Source organism: Ursus maritimus, unplaced genomic scaffold (genome assembly GCF_017311325.1).
Source record: "Ursus maritimus isolate PB19 unplaced genomic scaffold, ASM1731132v1 scaffold_2, whole genome shotgun sequence".
NCBI classification, from domain to species: Eukaryota; Metazoa; Chordata; class Mammalia; order Carnivora; family Ursidae; genus Ursus; species Ursus maritimus.
Genome location: NW_024424452.1, coordinates 74640549 through 74664962, shown reverse-complemented (window position 1 = coordinate 74664962; position 24414 = coordinate 74640549). Strand labels below are relative to the sequence as shown.

Genomic DNA, 24414 nt, shown 5'->3' with positions numbered 1-24414 from the left:
GGCAACCGAATATATCTGACACAGGTCTTCTCCCCAGTACATCACTCAAAACAGGCCAGTTTCAGGAAATGGTAGAGAGAAAAAAAACCAGGATCGGGCCAAAATGTGTCCATAATACAAAGCAGATCATCTTTCACATGGATGACCTGATTCATTTTGTTTTATATTTTTATGATGGTCCCGAATCTATAAAATTGCTGACCCCTGAAGACTTGACACGCTCCCATGCTGGTGCTTAGGAGTGGTGGCTCAGGCTCTCAGAAGAGGAGATAGGTGAAGATTGCACCCATTCGGGAATCACTACATAAACCAAGGGGTCCTCCAAAGTTCACTAGAATTGCAGGCATGTTTGCAGTCAATTCATCTGTGAAGTACAGGTGAGCACTTTCTACTTATATTCAACATTCACAGAAGGATTAACTTCATCTTTAACTTAGTTTCTTTGGATTTGTTGCCTAGCAGGAAATGGGAGAGGATTAGGAGTTGCTTTGTTATGACCTACCCAAAATTCTAATAAATCTCTCTTATGAAATTTACCCTCTCACCTGATGAAACTATGGGATTGGGTTGGCCATGCCCTTGGGTTGGCTCCTATTAGAAGAAAAGATTTCCTAATTAGGCAGCATTTCACTCAGAACCTAATTTCCTTGCTACAATCTCTTCCCAGATGCTTGATCTCTGAACTCACTGCCTTCTTGTTTCTGTGCATTTCCTGGTTCTTGTGAGCTTGAATTGTTCGATCACTGTTTTGACCAGTCTCGCACATCCCAGTGCTCATGCAACTGCGGAAACCCTTGTTTTTTACCTGCTGCTTTGCTCTGATTCATGTTTGATGCCAGAAACTTAGCTCCTGAGTCTTTCTAATTGTAATATCTCCTTTTATACTTCCAACAAAAGCTGGAGTTTCTGCTACACTAGGGCCTATGCCTATGACTGAGACTCTAGCCCTGAATGCTCCATTAAAGAGCTCGGAATTTAACAGAGGAAATATCAAGTAGCCTTAATTACAATGCCACATGATGGGGGCTGTGATATGTTAAGCACAGGGTATGAAAGTTGCACAGAGCGAGGGCACCTAACCCAGCACCTATGGGCTGTGGGAAGCTTTCCTAGAGTCAGCAACATCTAAGCAGTCTGGGCAGGACAAAAAAGAATGAGAGATGGTCTATGCTAAGGAAGTGATATCTGTAACTGCCATGAGCTGTAAATCATAGCTCCTTTAGGGAACTAAAGTAGTTAAGGACAGCAGCAGGGGATGTGGAAAATCTGAGGCTGCAGAGGAAAAGCAAGGCTAGATCACAAACGATTTTATACGTCATTCTAAGGAGATGGGAATTCACCCCATCAATGATGGGGAATCATTGAAATTTTATACATGACATGGTCAGATTTATATTTCAGAAAGACTGGCATCAGTGTGGAGAATGGATTTCACTATCTAGTTATTTCCCTGAAACAGGCCCATATTCTCCCCTTCCCTACCTTATCTTTCTGTGGCTCTGAATAGCCCAGCTCCAGACCTCTTTTCCCATAAGTATTCTCAAACAAAACTAATTATCAGAATCAGTTTGAGACCTTATAAAAAATACAGATTATATCTGAGCCCACCTCACAGTACCAGGTTCTAATGGGGACAGGGCCTGCCAATCTCTATTTTATAAAAGCTTTCCATATGATTCCAAGGTAGGTGGACTATGGACAGAATTGGGGGACTAACATAGACTGTCACTTGCACCACGACACAGATGTATCGGTGAACATCAGCAGTGTGTTTAGCTTGCTGAATTAGATTGAAGATGCCTGGAGTAGGTCTTACTCTAAATGTCTTCCTTCTCCACGATCTACACATCCACTCCCAGGACTAGGAAAATCAATCCCTTACTTAAATCCTCCAGAAATTTCCCTTGTTATTTGAATAACACGTACAAACCTTGGCATGACCCTTTAGACAGCATGATCTGGCTCTAATGACCTCTCTTCTCCAGCCGCACTTCCCTTTACCTTGCACTGGTTATTAGCTGTATAGAGAGGGAATGTTAATGCAATGTACTCCCCAACTTCTACTTTCTCAATTAAGTTAAGGATGGATATGGAGTTGGGAAATTATGTAAAGCAGTAAAGATCTGAAAACTGTCTGAGGAGAATTACAAAGTGACTTGACTTAGGAACATAAAGGGACTGCTGGTCAACCACCAAGACTCCCCTGAGTTAACATATTTCTAGGACAACCATGTTATTTCCTCCAAAGCTCAAGAACCCAGAAGCAGAGAAAATTGATAATTTGTCAACTAGCATTTGAATATTGGCAAAACAGAAAGTCAAGAGATAAGAGAATTATGGGTGCTGGTATAAAAGAAATAGAGAATTTCTGGAATGACCTTAAAAAATGATTTGGCTAATTTGCTCCAAGGCACAGGGGATTAAAACATGAATGCCCCTGTTTTTGCCATACTCAGTCTGTTTAGCAATGGCTCGCCATCTGATTTAGTTCTGGTCTTTGGCTTGTTCTCTAATGGTTCCAACTCACATTCTGTTATGTTACCCAAGAGTATGGTGAGGAACACGACAGATAGAAGGTGCCAGAGGCAAAGTAAGTAACTTAATTTTCCAGGACATAAATAAAACTACCACGGTAATCCTATAACAAGGTAATAAAGGTTTCATAATGATTATTTTCCTTCTAAGTTAGAGCTATGACTTACAAGTATGATTTTTATGGTTATAGCATATCCATGCAGTAGACCTTCTTTATTTAAACTGATATTTTGCATCTCATACAAGACTCAGTATATACTAAGATACAAATATATGTCAATATACAAATATGTATATTTTCAACATGAAGATAGTGGAATGCCTTAAAGCAGTTATATTTAAACATTCTGTTAATAAAAATTAAACTACATTTTTTTGTTTGAATGATTTCAGATTTTTTTTAAGGTGGGGAGGGGTAGAGGGAGAGAGAGAGAAGATCCTATGCCTAGCACAGAACCTGATGCGGGACCCAATCTCACAACCCTGAGATCATGACCTGAGCCAAAATCAAGAGTAGGATGCTTAACCAACTGCACCACTCAGGCGCCCCTAGATTATTTTTAACTAAACCAATGCCTTAAATTAATCCAGTTAGCTTAGTCTTCAGGTTTATCATTTCCTTTCTCTTTCCAGTGTACATTCATGTCAATGAAAACAACAGGAGCGGCTGCAGTAAAGCCAGCGGTGTTGGAGGCCAATGGCTAAAATCAGATTATCAAGGACATTTACTTACACGTTCACAGCTGAAATTTCAACGTACAACATTTTCTCCTGAAAGGAGACACTTCCTCATCACTGAAATGTAGACTTCGGTTATCAAATTCCATCCATATTACATCACTGGGTGGTGAAATTGACCCACAATAGAAAGTGAAACCACATACACTTCTTCTGGGAGGAGAAAAGCTAAAGACAAAGTAAGCAATGGATTTGTTTTCATAAGCTTATTGTGACTGGTGCCTTCTTAAGTAGGGTGAGTAGTCGCAAAGAGGAAGGAAATAGAATGTATCTGGAATGAGGGCAGAGAAAGGGGGTCTAGACTTGACCCCCCATCCCAGGATACTCCGTAATGTAAATCTTCATGGACCAGCGCAGTTTAGAATTTGTGAACACTGATCCTTTTTCTGTTCTTGTGTACACTTGTACAGTTTGGGTGTATGCAAGTGGTTCTTAAAACATTTTTCCTGATGTTTCACTCTATTTACCTTCTGGAAAATCCATCGAGTGTGTGCATGTCCTTATAAAATTAGTGGAAACTTGTACATACTACATCAATCATTTACAGATGTGCATTGCGTCCCTTCTCTCCATCATGCCATGAATTATGAGGAGAGCACCTCTGTCCCAAAGCAACCTGTGCAGTCCAGCCATGCATTCCCACTGCCAGTCAGGAGTGTCCATCACTGTGCAGTGCAAACATCCACACCGGGACGCACTGCTCTGGAAAACCGTCCTGCTTCTCCTGGCCCAGCACCACCAGCCCACTCTTCTTAATGAGGCTCCGAAGGATGTCCATGTCCCGAGTCACACTGCTGTCAGAGAGATCGAAGATACAGCCCTCCCGAGCCACGTTGTCCTTCAGGACGATGACACCATTTTCTTTCAGGCCAGCTCGGCACCGGGAAAGAAATGCAAGAAGGTCTTTATCGGTCAGGTATCCTACAGGTGAGGCCAAGTAGATGGGGAACAGGATGAAATGGTGGATAGGAGGGAAGAGAACAGGAAGGTAGGAAAGACCACAAGGCTAAGAATCAAGAGACCATTTGTTCACGCATTCATGAATTATTTAATAGCCTGAATTGTTCTAGTTGCAGGAAGCTTTGAGAATTTAGGTAAGAAGAGAGGCATCCTCTCTGAGAAGGTTCTATATACCATCTATAAAATAGGTATTCTGTTAGCTGGTCTAGCTACCTCACAGGCACAAAATAAACTATTGCTTATCCCATGAGTCCCTGCCATTGTCCCCGGACAACACAATTTTGTCATCACTCCTCTGTGTCTCCTAGATACACACACTCACTTAGACCAAAATCTAATTCATTGCTATCTCATTACCTGGGAATTTAAATCCAAGAAAGTCTGGTTTTGCCAATAAATGGGGATAAACTTTTTTTGACCCCACTTTTTAAAGTTTTTCAAGTATTTGGTTTTCTTCTTAGAGTTAGATTGGTACAAAGGTGCTCCATCCTTAAGGATGGGAATTTTCAGGCTTGTAGCTGAGGATCTTAGGGCAAAGATTGGGAGGACCAGAGCTTTGGGGGTTTCTATGATGCTTAAGTCTAGCTAACTGCTCTAAGCACAACTACAACTTTATCTCCCTTTACGTCTTTGCTCCTTCTCCACAAATCCTCAAATTACCCCCAGGTATTGTCTTCTGTATCTGGAAAGGAGAGAAAGGCAGATGTTAGGCCATGCAGGACTAACCAGAGACCCACTGAATCCAGATGACATCATATCTGCCCAGTGGGGGTGTAAATTCCTGCAGGTTGTAGCAGTGGTAGCTTTCTACCTTGTCCCCACTGAGCTGCAGGTAGTTCTGGGCTTCGAGAAGAAAGGATTCCATCATGTCCACCAGTTCCACGCTGTTGAAAACCGGCAACAAGACATGCTTGCTGACCCTTCCTATCCCAGAGCCGCAATCCAAGGCGCAGTCTGTCCCAGCTCTCCCGGGGCCCTGCAGAAAGGTACCTTGTGGAATACTTCAAATACAAACACTGACCCTGAGCCTGGGACACTCCAATAACCTCTTTAAACCAACTTAATTTTGGTCAGTTTCATGTAATAAAATGCACTATTTTAAATGTATCATTCAGTGAGTTTGGACAAAGTACACAGGCATGTACCCGCTACCACGATCAAGTTCTAGAACATCCAGTTACTTTTTTCAAAAAATATCCAACATTGCTAGTTTTCACTTTCTTTCTTTTATCCAAATATAGGTCTTCAAAAGAATTTCAAAGTAAGATTTTGGAATATAATATCTTAGGTTTAAAAATTTGGCAATTTTCTCGAAGAAATGGGCCACTGAAAGCCCTTTAAAAGTAGAATTGTATTAACTGCAAATTTGGGTCAAGTCCACAGCTAAACGGACCTGCAGGGTAGCTTATTGCTATGTTTAAAAAAAAAAAAGGAAGGAAGGAAGGAAAGAAGGAAGGAAGGAAAAAGAAGAGGGGAGGAGGGGAGAGAGAAGGGGAAAGGGAAGAGAAGGGAGAAGGGAAGAGAAGGGAAGGGAAGGGAAGGGAAGGGAAGGGAAAGGAAGGGAAAGGAAGGGAAAGGAAGGGAAAGGAAGGGAAAGGAAGGGAAAGGAAGGGAAAGGAAGGGAAAGGAAGGGCATGGCGAAGCAGTGAGAGAGCCTTTCAGGCCAGAATTTTACTTCAAACACAGCACAGTCACATGGATAGAAGGTGTTTGCAGCAAAGTCTCCTTGTCTCTTTTCATGCTAGAAATTGTTTTCTGCCTTTGTAAGAGAAACTACATGATTTACTGGGCACAAATTCCCCCTGAAATTATTTTTATAATGTAGGTCTATACACTAAATTAACTGGAGGTGAAGGATGGATAAGTGGTGCAGGGGGAAATCAGCCAATGAAAACTTTCTCAAACTTACTTCTCTAAGGTAACAGATACATATACACGTGTATATACCAGCTGAAACTTTGAGATATGTGTTTCTTGGTCTCTATATTATCTTGTCTAGATTACTTGGTCATAGTTGGGATGACTGCTAAATATGTTTTGTGCTAGAAATTACAGTAATAAGGTACTTATGTTGCCAATCAAGATCTGAAGAAGAAAGCCTACTCTTGTTTTCACAGGAACTAAGGATTTTAAAAAAAACATTTAGCTAAGGATCAAGAGGTGAAGTTTGAGCAGAAGGAAACATCAGAAATGCTGCTTTCTAGTCCACCCAAAAGGCCTTCTTTACAGCAATAAAAGCACAATGAAAAACAAAAAGTGAAGCAATTGTAGCCTCTTTTCAAATGGAATCATAATAACCATGACTTATCAAGTGCTTATACATAGAAGTTCTTTGCATCTGTAATAACTATAATAATGAAAACAATTCCACAAAATAATGATTATCCCCCACTTTGAGGCTGAGGAAACTTACATTTCTAATACCACACAACTAATGGCTGAATTAGGACTTGAACAGGGAACTGTGTGACTGCAAAGCCAGTTCTACCTTACGGTTGTCACCTCAAGTGCCAACTCTGATTCCCCTGGTAGGATGTGTCTAATGCTATGTTGAAAAAATCCTAAGGCTTCATTGAGACTCAATGAAGGAAAGAGTTCTGTGATTGACTAGTGATGTCTGCCTTGAGTACGGGAAGGGGAAGTGGTGGTACATGTGCCATTGGTTTGCCTACTTACACCATGGCACCTCCCTCATTCAGATATTAAAATGTGAACTAATTTGGAAAAATAAAAAAGGTCTAGGCTAAAGGTTTATGTTGTGAACACCATAAAGAAAACAGCTTTTAAGTAAATCCATAACATAAACAAGATGGGGAAAGTATAGGAAAATTCTTTGAAGCTACCGAAAATGATGTTAGTAGAAATTTATATCCTCAATTAGAGATTATAACTACAAATTTTTCTTATCATTGCTTGGCCTTAAAGTCTCTATAGGTCATGTTGGTCACATTTTGTAGCAAGTGGTCTTAGAATTAGAACCACAGAATGATAAAGCAAAGAGGGCTCTGAGACTTGTGCCAGAGGAGTTTAGATGAAAATAGCTGACCTCCTTTATCTCAATGAACTAAATAAACCTGAAGCTGCTCTGGTTAAAGGGAGGCAGGGCCTCACCCACTCACCCTCCCTATCATTCTCCCAATAAGACCTTGAAGGATCTCAACAAAACTCCAGAGATTTTTTAAAGCATTCATGTCTAATTTCCCTACTTTTTTAGACAAAGAAACTGAGGTTCAGAGAGGTGAACTGTTTGAAATAGAATTCCCTTGAAAATTCTCACCCTCTGATTTGTATTTTTCTCCAATTTAAATGTGTGATATTTGACTGTAGTTACTTCTGAAACAATGGTTATTTACAAATACATTAAGGTATCTTTGACCCTAGTTCTGTGTACTGCCAGTCTCTCACCACTATTGCTTAGTTCTCTTTATTCTTTTCCACTACACGTACTGACACTGCTTCCCCTATCCTGGCACCAAATTTCTCTCTCATTCACACACGACTCTTCTGGGAAGGAGTTTAAAGACAGACCTCAGATACACCTCCTGCCTCTTGGACGCCATGGCTGCCCCTATTAAAACCCTGGTGTCTTTCCAGGAATGTGACTGGACCTACATATCATGAATGATTTCAAAACAAGAGGTTCTGTTATTTCCATTGTCACTTATGATGCTGTCTTCCTACGTATGGATTCATATAAAACAGTAAAATATGCTTTTAGGAATTTCATTTTAGTTTTGATTCTGCCTCTTTATTTTGTTTTGAAGAACATCATTTTAAGTTCATCCAGTGGAGTTTAAAACTAAAAAGAAAGTGTTAAATTCCACTGTATAAAAACCATGAAATAGAACAAGTCAGACCCAGAGTTTTTAGTCATCCAATCTCTGTGAGAGGTCAAAAGATAAATACCATCAAATACTGATTACTTTTTATAAATTGCTGCTTTCCCCCACTGGAAAGCTAAAACTGAGGAAAGTTATCGGCCACAACATTGACATCATCTTGGTATCATTTGTTTATTTGCTAAAATAAACATATTTGTAACAAGTTTAAACACCTTTTCCCACTGTTCTGTGTCACTAAGTGGTGAAAGGAAAGCAAAACTTTAAATTAAACAATCTGCCTTTTCCCAGTTGACATAAGGATAAATCATGTCAGATACTCATATTCCCTAACTCCTTGTATCTTGACCTGGATACTAATTTAGCAGATTATTAAGGTCAAAGTACCAAAATATCATTTCTTTAAAAAGACTGTTTGTACTTAGTTAGAGGTCACAGTTTCACAATGAGCCTTGTCTACTAAGAAGGACTCCTTATATTTGTTTGAAAAGAGCAGGCTGCTCTTTTCCAACATAAATACGCAAGCACAAGACTGTTTCCTTTCCCAAGTCCGTGGGCGTGTGTACGGGCTCTGTCTGACCAGCATCCCTGTGGTCAGCTTGGCATTCCACATGGAGTGACAAGACAGCTGGATTACTAACTAAGCTTCTGAAAGGCACTGGGATCAAAGTAGGCCTCACCACGAGGCAAGCAGGAGGGATTGCTTTCGGCCAGGCTGGAGGAGGATTGAGGTCTGTGGTACACACACACACACACACACACACACACAAGCAAGGATTTTTCTGCTTCATGAGACAAATGGAAAAATATGTTGTGGTTAAGAGTAGAGAGTTTGGTGTCAGAAGACCCGGTTGGGCTTAAGTCCCAGCTCCGTCTCTCACCAGCTGCATCACCTTGACAACTTATTTAACATCTCCAAACCTCAGTTTCCACAACTGTAAAAAACCAGGATAATAATAGTACTTACCTTCTAGAACTCTTGTGAAACACAATCAAGACAGTACTTTTAAAGCGCTTAGCAGAGTGACTATCTCAGAAAAACCACTCCATGAACTCAGTCAGCAATACTGATTAGAAATACTCCAGGTTGCCATGACCTGTAAACAGCCATGGCCATCAGCTCCGGCCTCACGCACATCGGCCCCGGGAAGTGCTCCTTCCTGATCCAATTCTCTCTGCTCAGGTACTTGGTGCTCCGGGGAGGTTGGAGGTAAAGTGAGTCTCACCTCAACACTAGGGGTATTCTTAATAGTCTGCTTCTAAGGAGGTTGACAACCTAACCCAAAAACTTACAATATTTATAATGTTCTTTTTTTTTTTTTTACATTTTTTTAGTTTAAATTCAATTAATTAACATATAATGTATTATTGGTTTCAGAGGTACAGGCCTGGGGTTCATCAGTCTTATATAACACCCAGTGTTCTTATCAGAATAAAATGGGCTCCACATTTCCAAGAGATGACTTGAGAATGAATTGGGATGGAACCTGTTTGCCAGTTAGGACTTTATGTCTACAGTAGGACCAACAGCAGTTTTATTGTGTCAGCAGCTCTGGTAAGTTTATTCTAACAACTCAATGAAGTTCCTTAAACTGTAATGAATGCATTTCATGAAAGCCTGTTATTATTAGTAGTAGAAATAAATTAGATTTATTGGGTGATAATTATGCACAACAAAGCAAGCACTTGATACATATTATCTCATTTGATCTTCACACTATCCTGTGAGGTAGGTTTTGTGGTTATGCCCTAGTCACAGGTGAGAAAACTGAGACTTAGAGCACTTAAGAAACAATTCCAATTCCAAGGTTGCTTTACACTAAATAGAAGAGCCTAGTGACTCTGAAGCCCGAGATTTGGGGCACTACGCTCTACAGTCGGTCTCCATATGACAGGGAAGTAAGCAAACAGTTTCACCAGAGACCAGAGCTACAAACAGACCACATTCTTTCAAGGCAAAGTCTGCACTATGCATTATATAATATGAAGAGATTCTACTGTACTTATCACTTTAAAACCAAACATAAGCATGCATTTCCTTACTGTATTGAATTTGTAGTACAGGAAATCAATAAATCGCCCCAAGATCCCAAATGGCATCTCTCATCAATCATTTGGGTGTCAACTATTTCATCTGTAATACTAAAAAGAGATGTCTTCTTAATCCCCATATTATAATATTAGCACTACTAGTTCACCTTCTCCTGAAGCATGAGAGATTAGCTGGTACTAGGATGGTGAAATGCCAAGGAGTTTGATGAGACCTGTCCTTTCTGAACATCTTAAAACAGGCTTTCAGGCTAAACTCTTGGCTGAGCTATATGGCTTTATTATTTTTTTTATATTTTTAATAATTTTTATTTTGTTGTATTAGTCACCATACAGTACATCCCCAGTTTTTGATGCAATGTTCCATGATTCATTATTTGCATCCTTCTCCTACTGATCTTCCTATTTCTTATGTTCCATAACTGAGTGAAACCATATGATAATTGTCTTTCTCTGCTATATGGCTTTAATATGACTTAAATGACAACACAGAAGCATGTGAGCGCAATGTTTGCAAAGACTTTGCTTCCTTATCAAGCTTCAGTTGGATAACTCACCCCAACAAATTTCCTAAGAAATTCCCGAGAAGCCTGGATATCTGGGTTGGACAGTTCAATGAAATTTCCCATCATACCCTCTTCTGTAGCAGGTACTTCTTGGTAGAAAAGTTTCGCTCTGGCATAGAACTGCATCTCACCATTGATGACTTGACTTGTTAAAGCGTACAATTTCACTGCAAATGAAATATTATTTATTAATATTTACATGACAGAACAAATTCACTCTTATCATACACTGAATTGCTCTTAGAAGCCTGTGAATTTGTGCTGTAGAGGAAAGGTATAGTCAGAAGATCTGGGTTTCAGTTCTGGTTCAGTGACTCACTATGTAACCTTAGGAAAACTTCTTAACCCCTCTGATCTTCAGGTATTCCATGTAGTGGCATTTTCATGACTTACTAGCCCTATAGTTTAATGAAACTTCAGCTTATTACTGTATTTTTTAAAAGCTTAACAGTTTTTACTATAATAGAATGAAGAATGTTACAAGTTTCATGGTGAGTTTTATCTTTGAGCTCCAAATGTTTTATGAGAATTTAATCATTAATCCTTACTTCTAATCACAAGGTACATTCAGGGTAGCTATTTTTTTCACCCCTTTTTCTTTTTCTTTTTTTAAATTTTTTATTATGTTATGTTAGTCACCATACAGTACATCATTAGTTTTTAATGTAGTGTTCCATGATTCATTGTTTGCATATAACACCCAGCACTCCATGCAATAATTGCCCTCCTTAATATCTATCCCCGGGCTAGCCCATTCCCCCACCCCCGCCCCTCTAAAACCCTCAGTTTGTTTCCCAAAGTTCATCCCTGCTATTCCTTATGTTCCACAAATAAGTGAAACCGTATGACAATTGTCTCTCTCTGCTTGACTTATTTCACTTAGTATAATCTCCTCCAGCTCCATCCACATTGATGCAAATGTTGGGTAATCATCTTTTCTGATGGCTGAGTGATATTCCATTGTATATATGGACCACATCTTCTTTATCCATTCATCTGTTGAAGGGCATCTCAGCTCCTTCCACAGTTTGGATATTGGGGACAATTCTGCTATGAACATTGGGGTGCATATGGCCCTCTTTTCACTACATCTGTATCTTTGGGGTAAATACCCAGTAGTGCAATTGCTGGGTCATAGTGTAGCTCTGTTTTTAACTTTTTGAGGAATCTCCACACTGTTTTCATTGTTTTTTCAAGCAACTCATACTGAACTATCTCTTTGTACCAACATTACAGAAGATGTGCTTGAGCTCTTTCTTCTGAAAATAAAATAATAAAAAAAGATTAAAACATTTATTGAGCCATTATTCTGTACCAGGTAGTATGCTAGGCACATTCACATATACTATGTCACTTCATTTTTAAGAAACCATATGAGGTATTATTTTAAGACATTTATTTTTAGAAAAACATATGTTCCGATTTCTGAAGAGTAAACGTGGATGTATGTGGTTTTTTTGTAGATGAAAATGCACCTCTTCAGATATAAAATATTTTCATTAGAGGACATTCAGGTGGAAATGATAAAAGTGGATGAAAGGAAGGAATTTCTGGTTCAAGACTGTAGGCTGAATACATGCATTTGTCTTCCCTCCTTCCCCATATTCCTCCCAAATTGTTTTAGTAAACTCAATACATAACAGTGAAGAAAATGAGAGGGGGGCCACTGATGGATTTGTGATTTCAACAAATGTCTGGAAGACAAAAAGCTGATGGAACAAAGCTAAAAACTTTTGCAGCCTTGGGTAGATGCAAAAGGAAATAAGAATTAATCAAAAATCTCTCTACAAGCCAACCAGTGAGAGGACAAATGCACCCTCCCAAAAGCAACACGTAGCACAGCTATAATCCTGGGTGGGGGAGTGTCTTCTCTTAAAAAGAAATTAATAATTGCCTAAGGGGACCTAAAGCAGTTAATGTTAGGATCCTGGAATACTACTCATTTTAGCATACAGATGACTCCAAGCATCTCATCTGCTCACACAGATCAGAGTCTGGTAAGATCTACCTGCACATGTACAGCTCCTTGTCATCCTTTCTATTCACAGGAGACATACTTAACAGAGGAAACCTTCTCCATTACCTAGAATCATTGAACCTGTCCTTTATCTCTAACCACAGATAAAAAATGATTTCCAAACTCATGGGGGTAAAACAGCAGTCTGAAAGAAAAGATAGAGATAAACAATTAGAAATTACCCCAAAGGAAATAGAAATAATTCAGGAAATGGATGAGGATGTAAACCAAAACTGAATAGAAAAAAATATATCCTTGGAGAGATATGAGAACTGGTGCATCCATAAATCAAAAAAAAAGATACCAAGAAAGTGATAATTTAAAGAGTAGCAAAGAATTCTTAGAGATTAAAGTTTTGATGACCAAAAACTTTGAAATAGAACATTGAATAAATTTGTCAGAACATAAAAAAAGAGATAGATATGAAAAACTGAGGTAAATAGATTAGAGCTATAAAGACTTAATTCAGGAGGCCCAAATATCAAGCCAGTTAGGATTCTCAATAACAGAGAAATGGAAGGAAGAAAATTATTAAAGCAATAATAAAAGAAAATTCCCCAGAGCTGTAAGTGATTGTAGAGTCCAACAACTACTGAGCAGCATGGATTTAATTAATAATAATAATAATAATAATAAATTAAACAAAAGCCACATTTACACAAATCCTTAGGAAGTTTCAAAACACAAAGAGTAAGAATCATAGAAGTAGAAGATCCTTAATTATTTACAAGGAAAAAGGTGGTTGATCTTCAAGGAGGGTTGCCAGATTTAGCAAATAAAAATATGAGTCAAACAATTAGTTTTGAATTTCCTATAAACAATAAAAATTTCTTAGTATATGTAAGCTTGAAATGTTGTATATTGCATGGGGCATACTTATACAAAAAATTATTCGTTGATCATTTTAAATTCACATTTATCTAGAGTTTTATATTTTATCTGGTGACTACATTCAAAGGACTAGAATCAGGCTTATAACACAGATTTCATTAGAAACATTAGAAAACAGGGGCACCTGGCCGGCTCAGTCAGTTGAGCATGTGACTCTTGATCTGGGGATTGTGAGCTCGAGCTCCATATTGGGTGTAGAGAGTCCTTAAAAATAAAATCTTTAAGAAAAAAATTAAAAACTAGAAAACAAAGAAGCAATGCTATCGATATTCTGGCAGAAAATTATTTTGAACCTAAAACTTAATGCCCAGAAAGAATATTTACCTACCATGGATTCATTCTTCAGAAGTTTCTTGAAGCTATATTCCAGCCCAGTAAGGGTTAAAATCAAGAGAAGATATGTGTCAAAAGACAATGAAATTAACCCAGGAATCCAATGAAAAGAAATCCCAAAATGACAGATACATATCATATCTAGAAAGAAATCAGTCTTTATTACAACAGAAACTATAGGCTTCAGAAACATAAGTTCATCCAGAAATAGAATGAATTAGATCCTGAACAATAGAGTAAGAATCTAAGAGACATTAATGATATTCTCAAGAAGACATATTTTTTATCGCAACCATCACAAATAAAAGATAGGTGAAAGTTCCAAGCAAAATATATAACAGTATAAAAATGTTATGATCAGTATATAAAGCAATTCAAAATAAACATAATTTTCCATAGAAAGAGTATGAGAAAAGAGAATCTATTTAACCTTAACTAGAATCATTTTTCTTCTGGTAACACCAAGGTCGTGAAATTGAAATAAAGCGCTTCTTGGCTCTTAATTGAATAACAATTACATAGTCCCAAATTTCGATTCTAAAAGCTAAAAATCCAACAAACACCACTTAATGTTTCATTGTAATACATTCCATCTATGGAGTTACACTGGTATTTTCCAACTCAAAGACATTGGAGCCAATTTTTGGACCCTTGAATGGTCATGAGTTTGCTGAAAGAGAGACAAGAATCAGTTCCAACGTACATTTCTAGAAGCTAACAATATTATATACCGTAGCTCCATATATATTAACTGTTATAGATTTTTTAAAATACAAATCTTTAAAAAGTATTGAATATATTCATGCTTTTTTGCCATTTTATACACATATTAACAACTGACTGAGAAAATACATTAAAAGGAGAGTCCTCAGGTTCAAAACATTGGGAACCACTACCCTACACCAATCTCCTTTCCCTAGCACTTAGTAAAGTGTTGTGCAAACAGCAAGTGGCTCAATAAATTCTACAGGATGACAAAGATCAAGCATAACCATCTCAGTAACATGAGTGCTCCAAATTCTTCTGTATGTCTCAGAAAACCAGGCATGAAACCATAGCTCATAGCATCTTCCCCAAGTTGCATGCTGCCTGCGATCATAAGCAAGCCACAGGCTAGTACTCTCCTGGATCCAACCAAAGCAGCAAAGCAGGCACTCTCATCATCACCTGCTTAAGTCAACTAGTTGGTGAAGTCTATTAAAACCCTTAATCTGGAAATGGGAATGGACCATTATGCCAGCAACATTTAGACCACAAGTGGATGCCAAGCCCAGCAGGGGTCAGACTCAATAGGTAGGTTTTTATGGTTATGGGCTTGAGTTCTCATTTTCACCTAATTGACAGGAGCATTTCACTAAAACGATATATGAGGTGTCATGGCCAGCCCCAGGTTCTCATGGCCAGCCCCAGGTTCTCCTCTCTTGATAGCTCGTGCAATGGTGCAAGTTGACTCAGATAAGGTAATCAGTCATCAGCCTGTGCCTTTTTATTATAGAAATACATCTAGCAGCTCATTCTTGTAGGATTGCAATGCCTCTCTGAAATTTGCAGTAGTCTAAGACAGAGTTCTTGATATACTTCTATTCGTTCTTGATATAATATGGTACTTATTTCTTGACCTACATTATGGGCTGAATTCCCAAGACCCTTGCAATGGTTTACTTGTTACAAAAAGGAAAGTAGAATACAAGTTGATTTGCCCGGAAGAATTATTTGGATCTTCTGAACTCTCTAAGGAAAATTTTAATAGCTAAGCGCTTTTGTCTGCTGAGTATCTTCTTGTCTTTTTGTTTCTTTTTTCTTCCTTTTTGTTTTTATAAATGGTTGGTTATAGTTATTTTAGACTTTATTCCAGAAGTTAAAACTGTTTGTCAACTGAAAACTGATGTGAGAGGAGAGGTAGGTTAAATTTAGACATTTAGTTTAAAATGATTTGAGATAAGATATTGGATCATGTTAGCCTTTTATTTATAAATGAAAAAAAAAACGCCCAATTAAGAGATGCCTTTATGAAGGGTAAGACCTTCCATAAAAGAGATTTGCAGATGAGGATTTCCCAATTTAGCCATTAAAGAATTAATGGAAGGAAGGAAGGAAGGAAGGAAGGAAGGAAGGAAGGAAGGGAGAAAGTATCTAGGTACCATGGAATATTATTCAACCATAAAAAAGAAGGAAAGCCTGTCATTTGTGACAGCATAGATGGACCCTGAGGGCATTATGCTAAGTGATATAAGTTAGACAGGGAAAGACAAACACCTTGTATGTAGAATCTTAAAAAAACTGAACTCATTTCTATTTTTCACCAGCAGGAACAGTGGGAAGTAAGATTTTATCAGTGTTTCTGGTGGAATCCAAAGGTCTGGTGTGTCAGAATACTAGCATACTAGTCATTCTCATGTCCCAGGATTGCCCGAGGGGCCCTCTAGGTTTGATTTGCCCTCTGAATGCTTTAGGTGTCTGGTGTTTTTGATCTCTAAAATAATGCACTACCTGTCCTAAAAGTATTAGGGGGCTGCTTCTTTTTCAGCTGAGGGCTAATTCAGTGGTTCCTAATTCTTACCAGGTTTGAACACAAATGAGGTGACCAAAGGGAGGGCCAGAGGGACAACACACTTTCCCCACTTCGGCAAGGATCTACCACCCCACGTCACATTCCCTACCCAGTTGGCTGAGCGTCTTCCCAACTCCCTATTCCTACTTGAGCCTTCTACCTCACCTACTGTCAAATTTTAGAAAGCTAGAAGTTAGGCCAAGATAGTGGGGACAGATTTCTCATGGTGAGATTTGCATCAGAAGCGTCAGGCCCTGATTCAGCCATCACCATGTGTCCTGGGCACCTCTGTGGCATCCTCTGGGGGTCTCTATCACTCTATTTCCAGCACTTACCATTATGCTTAACACATAGTAGGCCTCTTTTGAATATCCACTGACTAAATGAATATCTTGTTTTTTGTTCTTTGAATAGCATGTAGTTTCAATGAAGTAGAGAGTGGCTAGAGGGAAAAGCTGACATAAATGACACAAGTTACATTTTTCGTATAGTTTATAGGATATCTATCTAATTAGGCACACCCATATAATAAAAAAACAGTAACTGCCATTAATTAAACATGGATGTATGCACTACCTATGCTTACCATCCATATCTAAGAGACTAAGTAAGATAGATGTTATTACCTATGGAAGAACACAAGACAGCAAGAGGTTACCTAAATTACCCAAGATCAAGTAGCTAGTAAGGACACAACTGGAATTTAAACCCAGGTCTATTTAAATCCAAAACCCATATCTCATCCCTCTCATGCCATGTGTGTATCTGAAAGTCTGCTAAATAAAAGAGGAAGCTATCTGTTCTCCACTTCTTTAAAGCAAAATAATCTTGCAGCATCTGCATTGCAAAGGTAACAGCAAACGTCTGAACAACGTATCACTGTTCAATAAGTTGTGCAGCCATGACTCCTCCATGGGGGTAAAATCAATTTGAAACAATCCCAGGGGTTATATGCTGAGTTTTATTTGGCAGTCCCATGTGTCTTACAGGAAGTGTTTTTATTCACTCTGGCTTTTAATTGTGATGGCGAAGAGGTGACCATTGTTATCAATTTCCTCCTTAGAGACTGATTCCTGTAGAATGAAAGAGGTAAGTGAAGGGTGGGTACTAAAAACTGGTGGGTACCTCCCAAGCACCAGGCATTATATTAAGCACTTTCATATCATCTCTTCACATTATCTCTTTTAATCCTCATAATGATAACACGAAACTGGGGTTATATTCATCATTTTGCAGATGAGTGATGAGAGACTCAGAAAACTTTGGTAACTTAAAATCACATAGAAATGAAGCCACATCCTACCCCATCTATTCTGCTAAACTCTGTGGAGCCACTATTCTTTTTTTATATATAATATTTATTTTGTTATATTAGTCACCATACAGTATATCCCCAGTTCTTGATGCAATGTTCCATGATTCATTACTTGCATATAACACCCAGTGCACCATGCAATATGTGCCCTCCTTACTACCCATCACTGGCCTATCCCAATCCCCCACCCCTCTCCCCTCTGAAGCCCTCAGTTTGTTTCCCAGAGTCCACAGTCTCTCATGGTTCATCCCCCCTTCTGATAACCCCCCCTTCATTCCTCCCCTCCCTCTCCCACCAATCCTCTTATCTCTCATGTTCCATATATCAGTGAAACCATATGATAATTGTCTTTCTCTGCTTGACTTATTTCACTTAGCATAGTCTCCTCCAGTCCCGTGCATGTTGCTGCAAATGTTGAGAAATCGTTCTTTCTGATGGCTGAGTAATATTCCATTGTACACATGGACCACAGCTTCTTAATCCAGTCATCTGTTGAAGGGCATCTAGGCTCCTTCCACGATTTAGCTATTGTAGACATTGCTGCTATGAACATTGGGGTGCATATGGCCCTTCTGGAGCCACTACTCTAAATGTGAAGTTAGACCAAGCCTTTAACAATGTGCAGGAGTAATAGACTCTTACTCAGTATACAATTAACAAATAGCCATTGACTTCTGTGTACTCGGAAATACACTGTGGATCATGCTAGAAGGAGTACTGAGTGGTTCACTTGTAGAAATATCTCCACGGGGCCTTAGATAAGCCCCCTTGAGCGCTGTATACAAACTGGAGATGTATACAACGGTTTTCCTATTTATTTCCTATTTGATCGCAAATAGCCACCTTTGGAAAAATCATTCCCTCCAAGCCCCCAAGTGCACTTGTGCTGGTATAACTAGATTACACGAACCTACTCACTGGCCTGCCTATCTTGTTGATTATCTTAGTACAAAGCCAATGCTCTTCATAGACTAGGTTTATGTTCCTGTCAAATAAAAAAACATGGTAAAACTTACATTGCTTCCTACATAACTCAAGTTGCCATTTTCACTGGGAGGCAGCATGACTTTGAGGCTCAAAAATGGTAGACTCTGGAGTCAGACTGCCTGGGTTCTAACTCTGCTCCCCCACCCCCAGCCAGGCAACCGTCAGCAGGTTGCTTAACTCCACGGCGCATCAGTCCCTTGGATATAGGGTGGGGAGAAGAACAGTACCACCTAATAGGCATGCTGTCAGGAGTCACTGAGATAATAATGTGCAAACCACTGAGAACAGTAACACGCTTGCTCCCATTTCTTCCTGAACAGGTGTTGTATTCAGTGGCACAGCTAAGCCTTTCTTGGAGATTTGAAGTAGGCATGCTCTTGCTTCCCCACGAATTTCCGAACCTAGCCAAGGATGTTCCAGCAAATGTCCCCATGACTGAATATCCCTGCATAGTGTGCTGTGTGGGACTGGCTACTTAATGCAGGCAGTTGGAAGGAGGAAGGCAGGAAAGAAGGAATCAAAAGAGTCTGGTTAGCCACCGTTCTTCCCATAATTACCCCAAACAACAAACTCTCTGTGCAGACCCTACAGTAGCCATTCCCTACCCTTTCAAAGGCAGGGCTTTATTTTCATTTCTGTGAAGTTTTGAAATCATCAAAAGGAGGGGGAGCCAATTCCGAAACCCTTAAGTGGAGCAGCCACTGGCTAAGTTTTCATTTCAAACTGAAAAGTTTACTATCCCCTGCTGCCTGAAACCTCCCATACAGTGAACTGAGCCTATCATCTTTGGTAATGCCTGTTCTAGGGTGACATTAAAAGAGGCCTGGCTCTGAGGAAGGAAAAGAAAAAACTAATTCTTATGAGCATTGACTATTTACTATATGCAATTGCTTTCAATTGCCCTGAGGAAAATGATACTCAGAGACTTTAGTAACTTGCACAGGTGACTTTCTCTCTCAGTAGCAGTGTCAGAATTTGAACTCAAGACTTTGTGACCTGCAATTAATTATTACTAAGGAGCCATTTAATCTGCTGTGAACAGGTATTGAGTTCTTTCTTTGTGCCAGTAACCTTGATAAATGCTAAATTCTACAGATATAGAAGAGGACGGGATGAATGAGTCATGGGAACTAAAGTCCAATCGGGGAACTAATCTAGGTACATGCATTCCATAAATAGACCTTATAATCTCCAAGGGGCAAAACCCAAGGGGAAAGCAAGATAATCAAGGGTTTGGGGAAGACTTGTGATTGGATAAAAGTCATATTGACAGATGAGACCCATGTGCTGGTTCCTTTCTGCACCTGCAAGTAGCTTATAGTCCCTGGAAATGCTTTAGCTTCTGCCATGAGAAGAAAACACTGCAAAAAAGCTGAGTATTCACAGGGTCGACAGGCTGCCTTTCCTGTAACCTTAATTTAAACCTTTTAAGGATTAATAAAAAGCTATTTATTGATTTACCTCCATTACCATTTTATAAAATTCTGAAGAACAGAGACTGTGTTTGAATCTTCTCCAGTATGCTGAACAACACTTTGCACAGCGACAGAGTTCCGTAAATGTCTCTTACACTAAATTGAATTGATCAGAAATGTCCAGTGTTTCTATCTCTAAAAAAGCAATGTTTTCCCCCCTCTCAGAAACATTTACTAGTGATCAGATATACATATAATCCCTCACATTGCTCATCATCCTTGCAGTTAGACAGGGCCACATAACTGGTTCTGGGCAATGGTCTCTAAACAGATGTAATGTATGTCCTTCTGGGACAAAATATTTACGGGCTAGTAGGTAAAACTTTAGCTCCTATCTTTCTTTATCATGATGACTAGCAGTGTCCCAGAGAATGGAGGTTTTTTTTTTTTTAAGATTTTATTTATTTATTTGACAGAGAGAGACAGCCAGCAAGAGAGGGAACACAAGCAGGGGGAGTGGGAGAGGAGGAAGCAGACTCCCATAGGAGGAGCCTGGTGCGGGGCTCGATCCCAGAACGCTGGGATCACTCCCTGAGCCGAAGGCAGATGCTCAACAACTGAGCCACCCAGGCGCCCTTAGAGAGTGGAGCCTTTATCATCCTAGATCCCTGAATGCCTATGTGGAACAGAGCCTCCCTCCCCCATAATGCTCATTGAAATGATACAGCAAAAACATAAAGTTTTATATGCTTAGCCATTGAGATGTTAAGGCTAGTTTGTTATCACAGGGTAGCATAGTCCATACAGACTAATATAGCCCCCACTTGCTAAAAATCAAAGAGATACTGTGGATGGGGCTTCCTCTGTTACTCTCAGGGGAAGCTAATGCCTGAGCTGAATCAGAGTCAGAGAAAATAAGCAGTACCTATTTATAGAAAACCAACTAAGTAAAATTGGGTCATGTTTGGCTTAGAAATGGACCAAGGGTTTTCAAACAGTGTTAATGGAAACTGATGGGTGCTATAGAAATGCCTCAGGAGCCACTGGTGAGGCTAGGAAGATAGAACAGGGAACACACCCTGTCCCCAACCTGAAGCAGAAGATGTTCACTTTTTCCTGTTTTATGCTGGGCTTCCATGGAATACTTTGTCAAAATGTTTGTTTATTATTAATAATTTTTTTAAAGATTGAAAACCATTGATAAACCATCAGCACATTCACAGAGGAGAAACACTGGTACAATCAGAATCAGTCTACTGATTAAAAAAAAGGTTTGAGACCAAATATAGTTTCTTTGTCCCAATTAATTTTCACCTGATTTTCAGAAGATACTGTTTTATTCTTTCTTTTTAATTCATCTTCAGCTGATTGCAGAGGTGAGTTCCTTTTTCTCTCTAGTAATTATTTTTAAAATTTGGCAGCCATCTGCCCCTTAGTGAGTATCTTAGTCATTGTAATCGATATCTTTCTCCAGTCTACTGTCACTAAGGCCACCAAGCTACTGTTATTGAGGTATGGCGCACACAAGACTCAAGAGTGTCTCTAGAAAAGCGGTGCTCTGCTAGTGTGTGGAGCAACCAGAACATTCTCACCTTCCAAATGGACTGCTCTACTTTTTCCATTTGGATACAAATGAGACACAACACATCCTAAAAGAATTACTTATGGGCAGTGTGATCTACTAGAAAGAGCCCTTGTCTTGGGTTCTTGGTTTGATATCTAAATGAGATCTGTCTAGATCTCATCGCTGAATTTTCTTTTCCCCATTTGAAAAAATAAGATGGGGGGGTGAGGGTGTGAAGGCGGGAGGAGAAAAATAACGATATTTATCCTATCCATCCCTAGGGGAGCTGCGAGGATCAAATAAAATCACAAATAAGGACATTTTTTAAGAAGCATCGCGTAAGTATGAGATGAAAGCATTTGTATGTCTAGAATTAAAGATCCCTTCAGAAATGGATTTATAAAAAGAAAATTTGGTAGGCTGCTAGCAGCTAGTTTCTTGAATGCAATAGAAAGAATTACATAGCTGCTATGATGTCTGGAAACCCCGGCCACATCAAGTGCACAATGGGGCTTTCAGACAGCCTTAAGAAAACAGACTGGGGCTGATACATACTGGTCCTGCTTTCACTGGGGGAAAATATAAATCAAAGGGGGACACTTCATTCTTTAATCGCAAGTTATTTCCTCTTCAGTGCTGTTAAGAGTTCCTTGAAGTAACCCCTTTCACAGAGGCTGAGGAAAGTAGTGTAGACAAACCCGATAAGCTTTTTATTGCCCTATTGTCTAATTCCCTGAAAACTAGAGGAAATAGGGAAAAGGGAGACAGACCACTGCCCCAGGTTTTTTCTTTATATTCAAAGACCAGACTAAAATCTACTCCTTTTCGGCTCTCTGTCATTGTGACTCAGGAAAGCCAGAAAGGATCGTGTGGAGTGTGGGCTCATGCATACACGCACGCACGCACACACACAGAGAGAGAAAGAGAGAGAGAGAGAGAGAGAGAGAGAGAGAGAGAGAGAACAAGGACACCTTGATCTATTATCATTTAGTCTTTCTTTTAAACTCTTAGTTGACATATTACCACATTAACAGTCTCATCTTTGAGTTACCTCGTTTGACCCCCTCTCAATTTTGGCAAATATTAAAAATGTCCTTCAAAACTCAGGAAATGCATTTCTGTAATCCTGGTTCTTGGGCAAACCAACACCCAGGGAAGCAAATCACAGTGCCTGAGGGTGCATGGGAATCCCAAAACAGAGGCCTGACTTGCCAGGCACACCTGATCTTTGCACCCTGCAAGAAAGAATGCCATCGAGACATTTAAGCCGCCTCACGTTCGTTGTGGGTTCTTTTTATCTGAAAAATGTCCTTGTTCTAACTTCTCTTGCAGAGGTCCCACGACTTCACACAGTCCCTCTTTCTTGTCCCTTATCTAGTAGCTCTGACTCACTTACCCAGGGGAATTTTTTCCAGCAGGTAGAGATAGCTCTGAAAGAAGTCATTGCGAATGGCTTTGTGAAGGATAAAGGACATGCTATGTCGACAGAGTTCATCGTCGGTCTTCTGCCAGCGGGATCTAAAGGCAAAATGGGCTCCCAAGTGGGCCATGGTGAAGGGGGATGAGAATTATTCCTACAGAGAAAGGAAGCTTGCCTGGCTGTTTCTTTGACTTAACCTTCCCTTCCTACACGAACTTGAGACTGTCATTTTAAACCAGCTCCAGTCCATCTATATCAGGAGAGGCTGTCATGGGGCGTGGGGGAGGGGCAGCAGACGCGGGAGGTCAAGCTCCTGGCACATCCCCATGTCTGATTGCTTGGGCGACACCACTCCAAGCCAGCAGGTGCTAAGTAAAGATGAAAACAGGCTGAGTGAGATCCTGCTTCACCCAGGAAAAGCAGCGTCCCTTCTTTAGCTGCCACTTCAAACAGGGAGGAGCACAAGCCGCTAACACCCTTTTTGCTTAAATTTGATTCCTAAATTGGAAGAGCCTAATTTCCATTTCAAAGTGTGGGGAATATATTGCAGGAGATTCTGTTTCCTGATTTCCATTACTCCTCCTGGAACACAGAATCCTCGTGTTACAAGGACCCTTCAAAGTCATCCTAGCCCACCAGGCTCCTCTCATCAGCGCAATCTTGCCCAGATCATTTCACAGGGGTGGATACATGTTTCCCATTTTCAAGGATTCTTCAAGAGACACAATTATATGAAAGCCTGTTTTGATGTTAAATACCCATCTCTCCCAGCAAACCAAACCCTTCCATCTAGCTTGCTCTAAACAATACCTCATCGTGTAAGCGTGTTTCTTCCTCTCTGTCATGGGGATGATTTTCCTCATAAGTACTCACTTGGTTTCTGTACTTCTGATAGTCCATCTGGATCCATTCTCCACTCTTCCCACATACTGTGGACCCCGGAGGCTGACCTGTGTTGACAGCACCAGCAGACTCCCTTGCCTTCCTGGTTCTAGTTGGATTCAGCCAAGGGGTAGTGCCAGCAAGAGACTGGGGGAGAGTGTGCTGGTATATTTATTCCCCTGGCACTTTCTCTGTGGAGATGCCATAGGCTGACTGCTTCCTTTGGTGGAAAGTCATAACACCTGTCTGGCGTCTTCTCATACAGATATCCTGTCCTATTTCTGATAACTGCTCCCTCCCTTACTGCTTCAGTCCTCCGGGTAATGATGTGTCAGGCTGTCACAAGCCCTGG

At 39.8% G+C, this 24414-nt stretch overlaps 1 protein-coding gene across 1 annotated transcript; it reads right to left on the bottom strand.

Annotated features, from left to right (window-relative positions):
- Positions 1-3922: 3922 nt before the first annotated feature.
- On the bottom strand, positions 3923-23310 carry METTL11B (methyltransferase like 11B). The gene is made up of 4 exons (XM_008695982.2): positions 23157-23310; positions 10679-10854; positions 4960-5209; positions 3923-4194 (listed from the first exon to the last, which is right to left on the bottom strand). The coding sequence occupies exons 1-4, from the start codon at positions 23308-23310 to the stop codon at positions 3923-3925; spliced, it is 852 nt and encodes a 283-aa protein (XP_008694204.1).
- Between the last annotated feature and the right edge of the window lie 1104 nt (positions 23311-24414).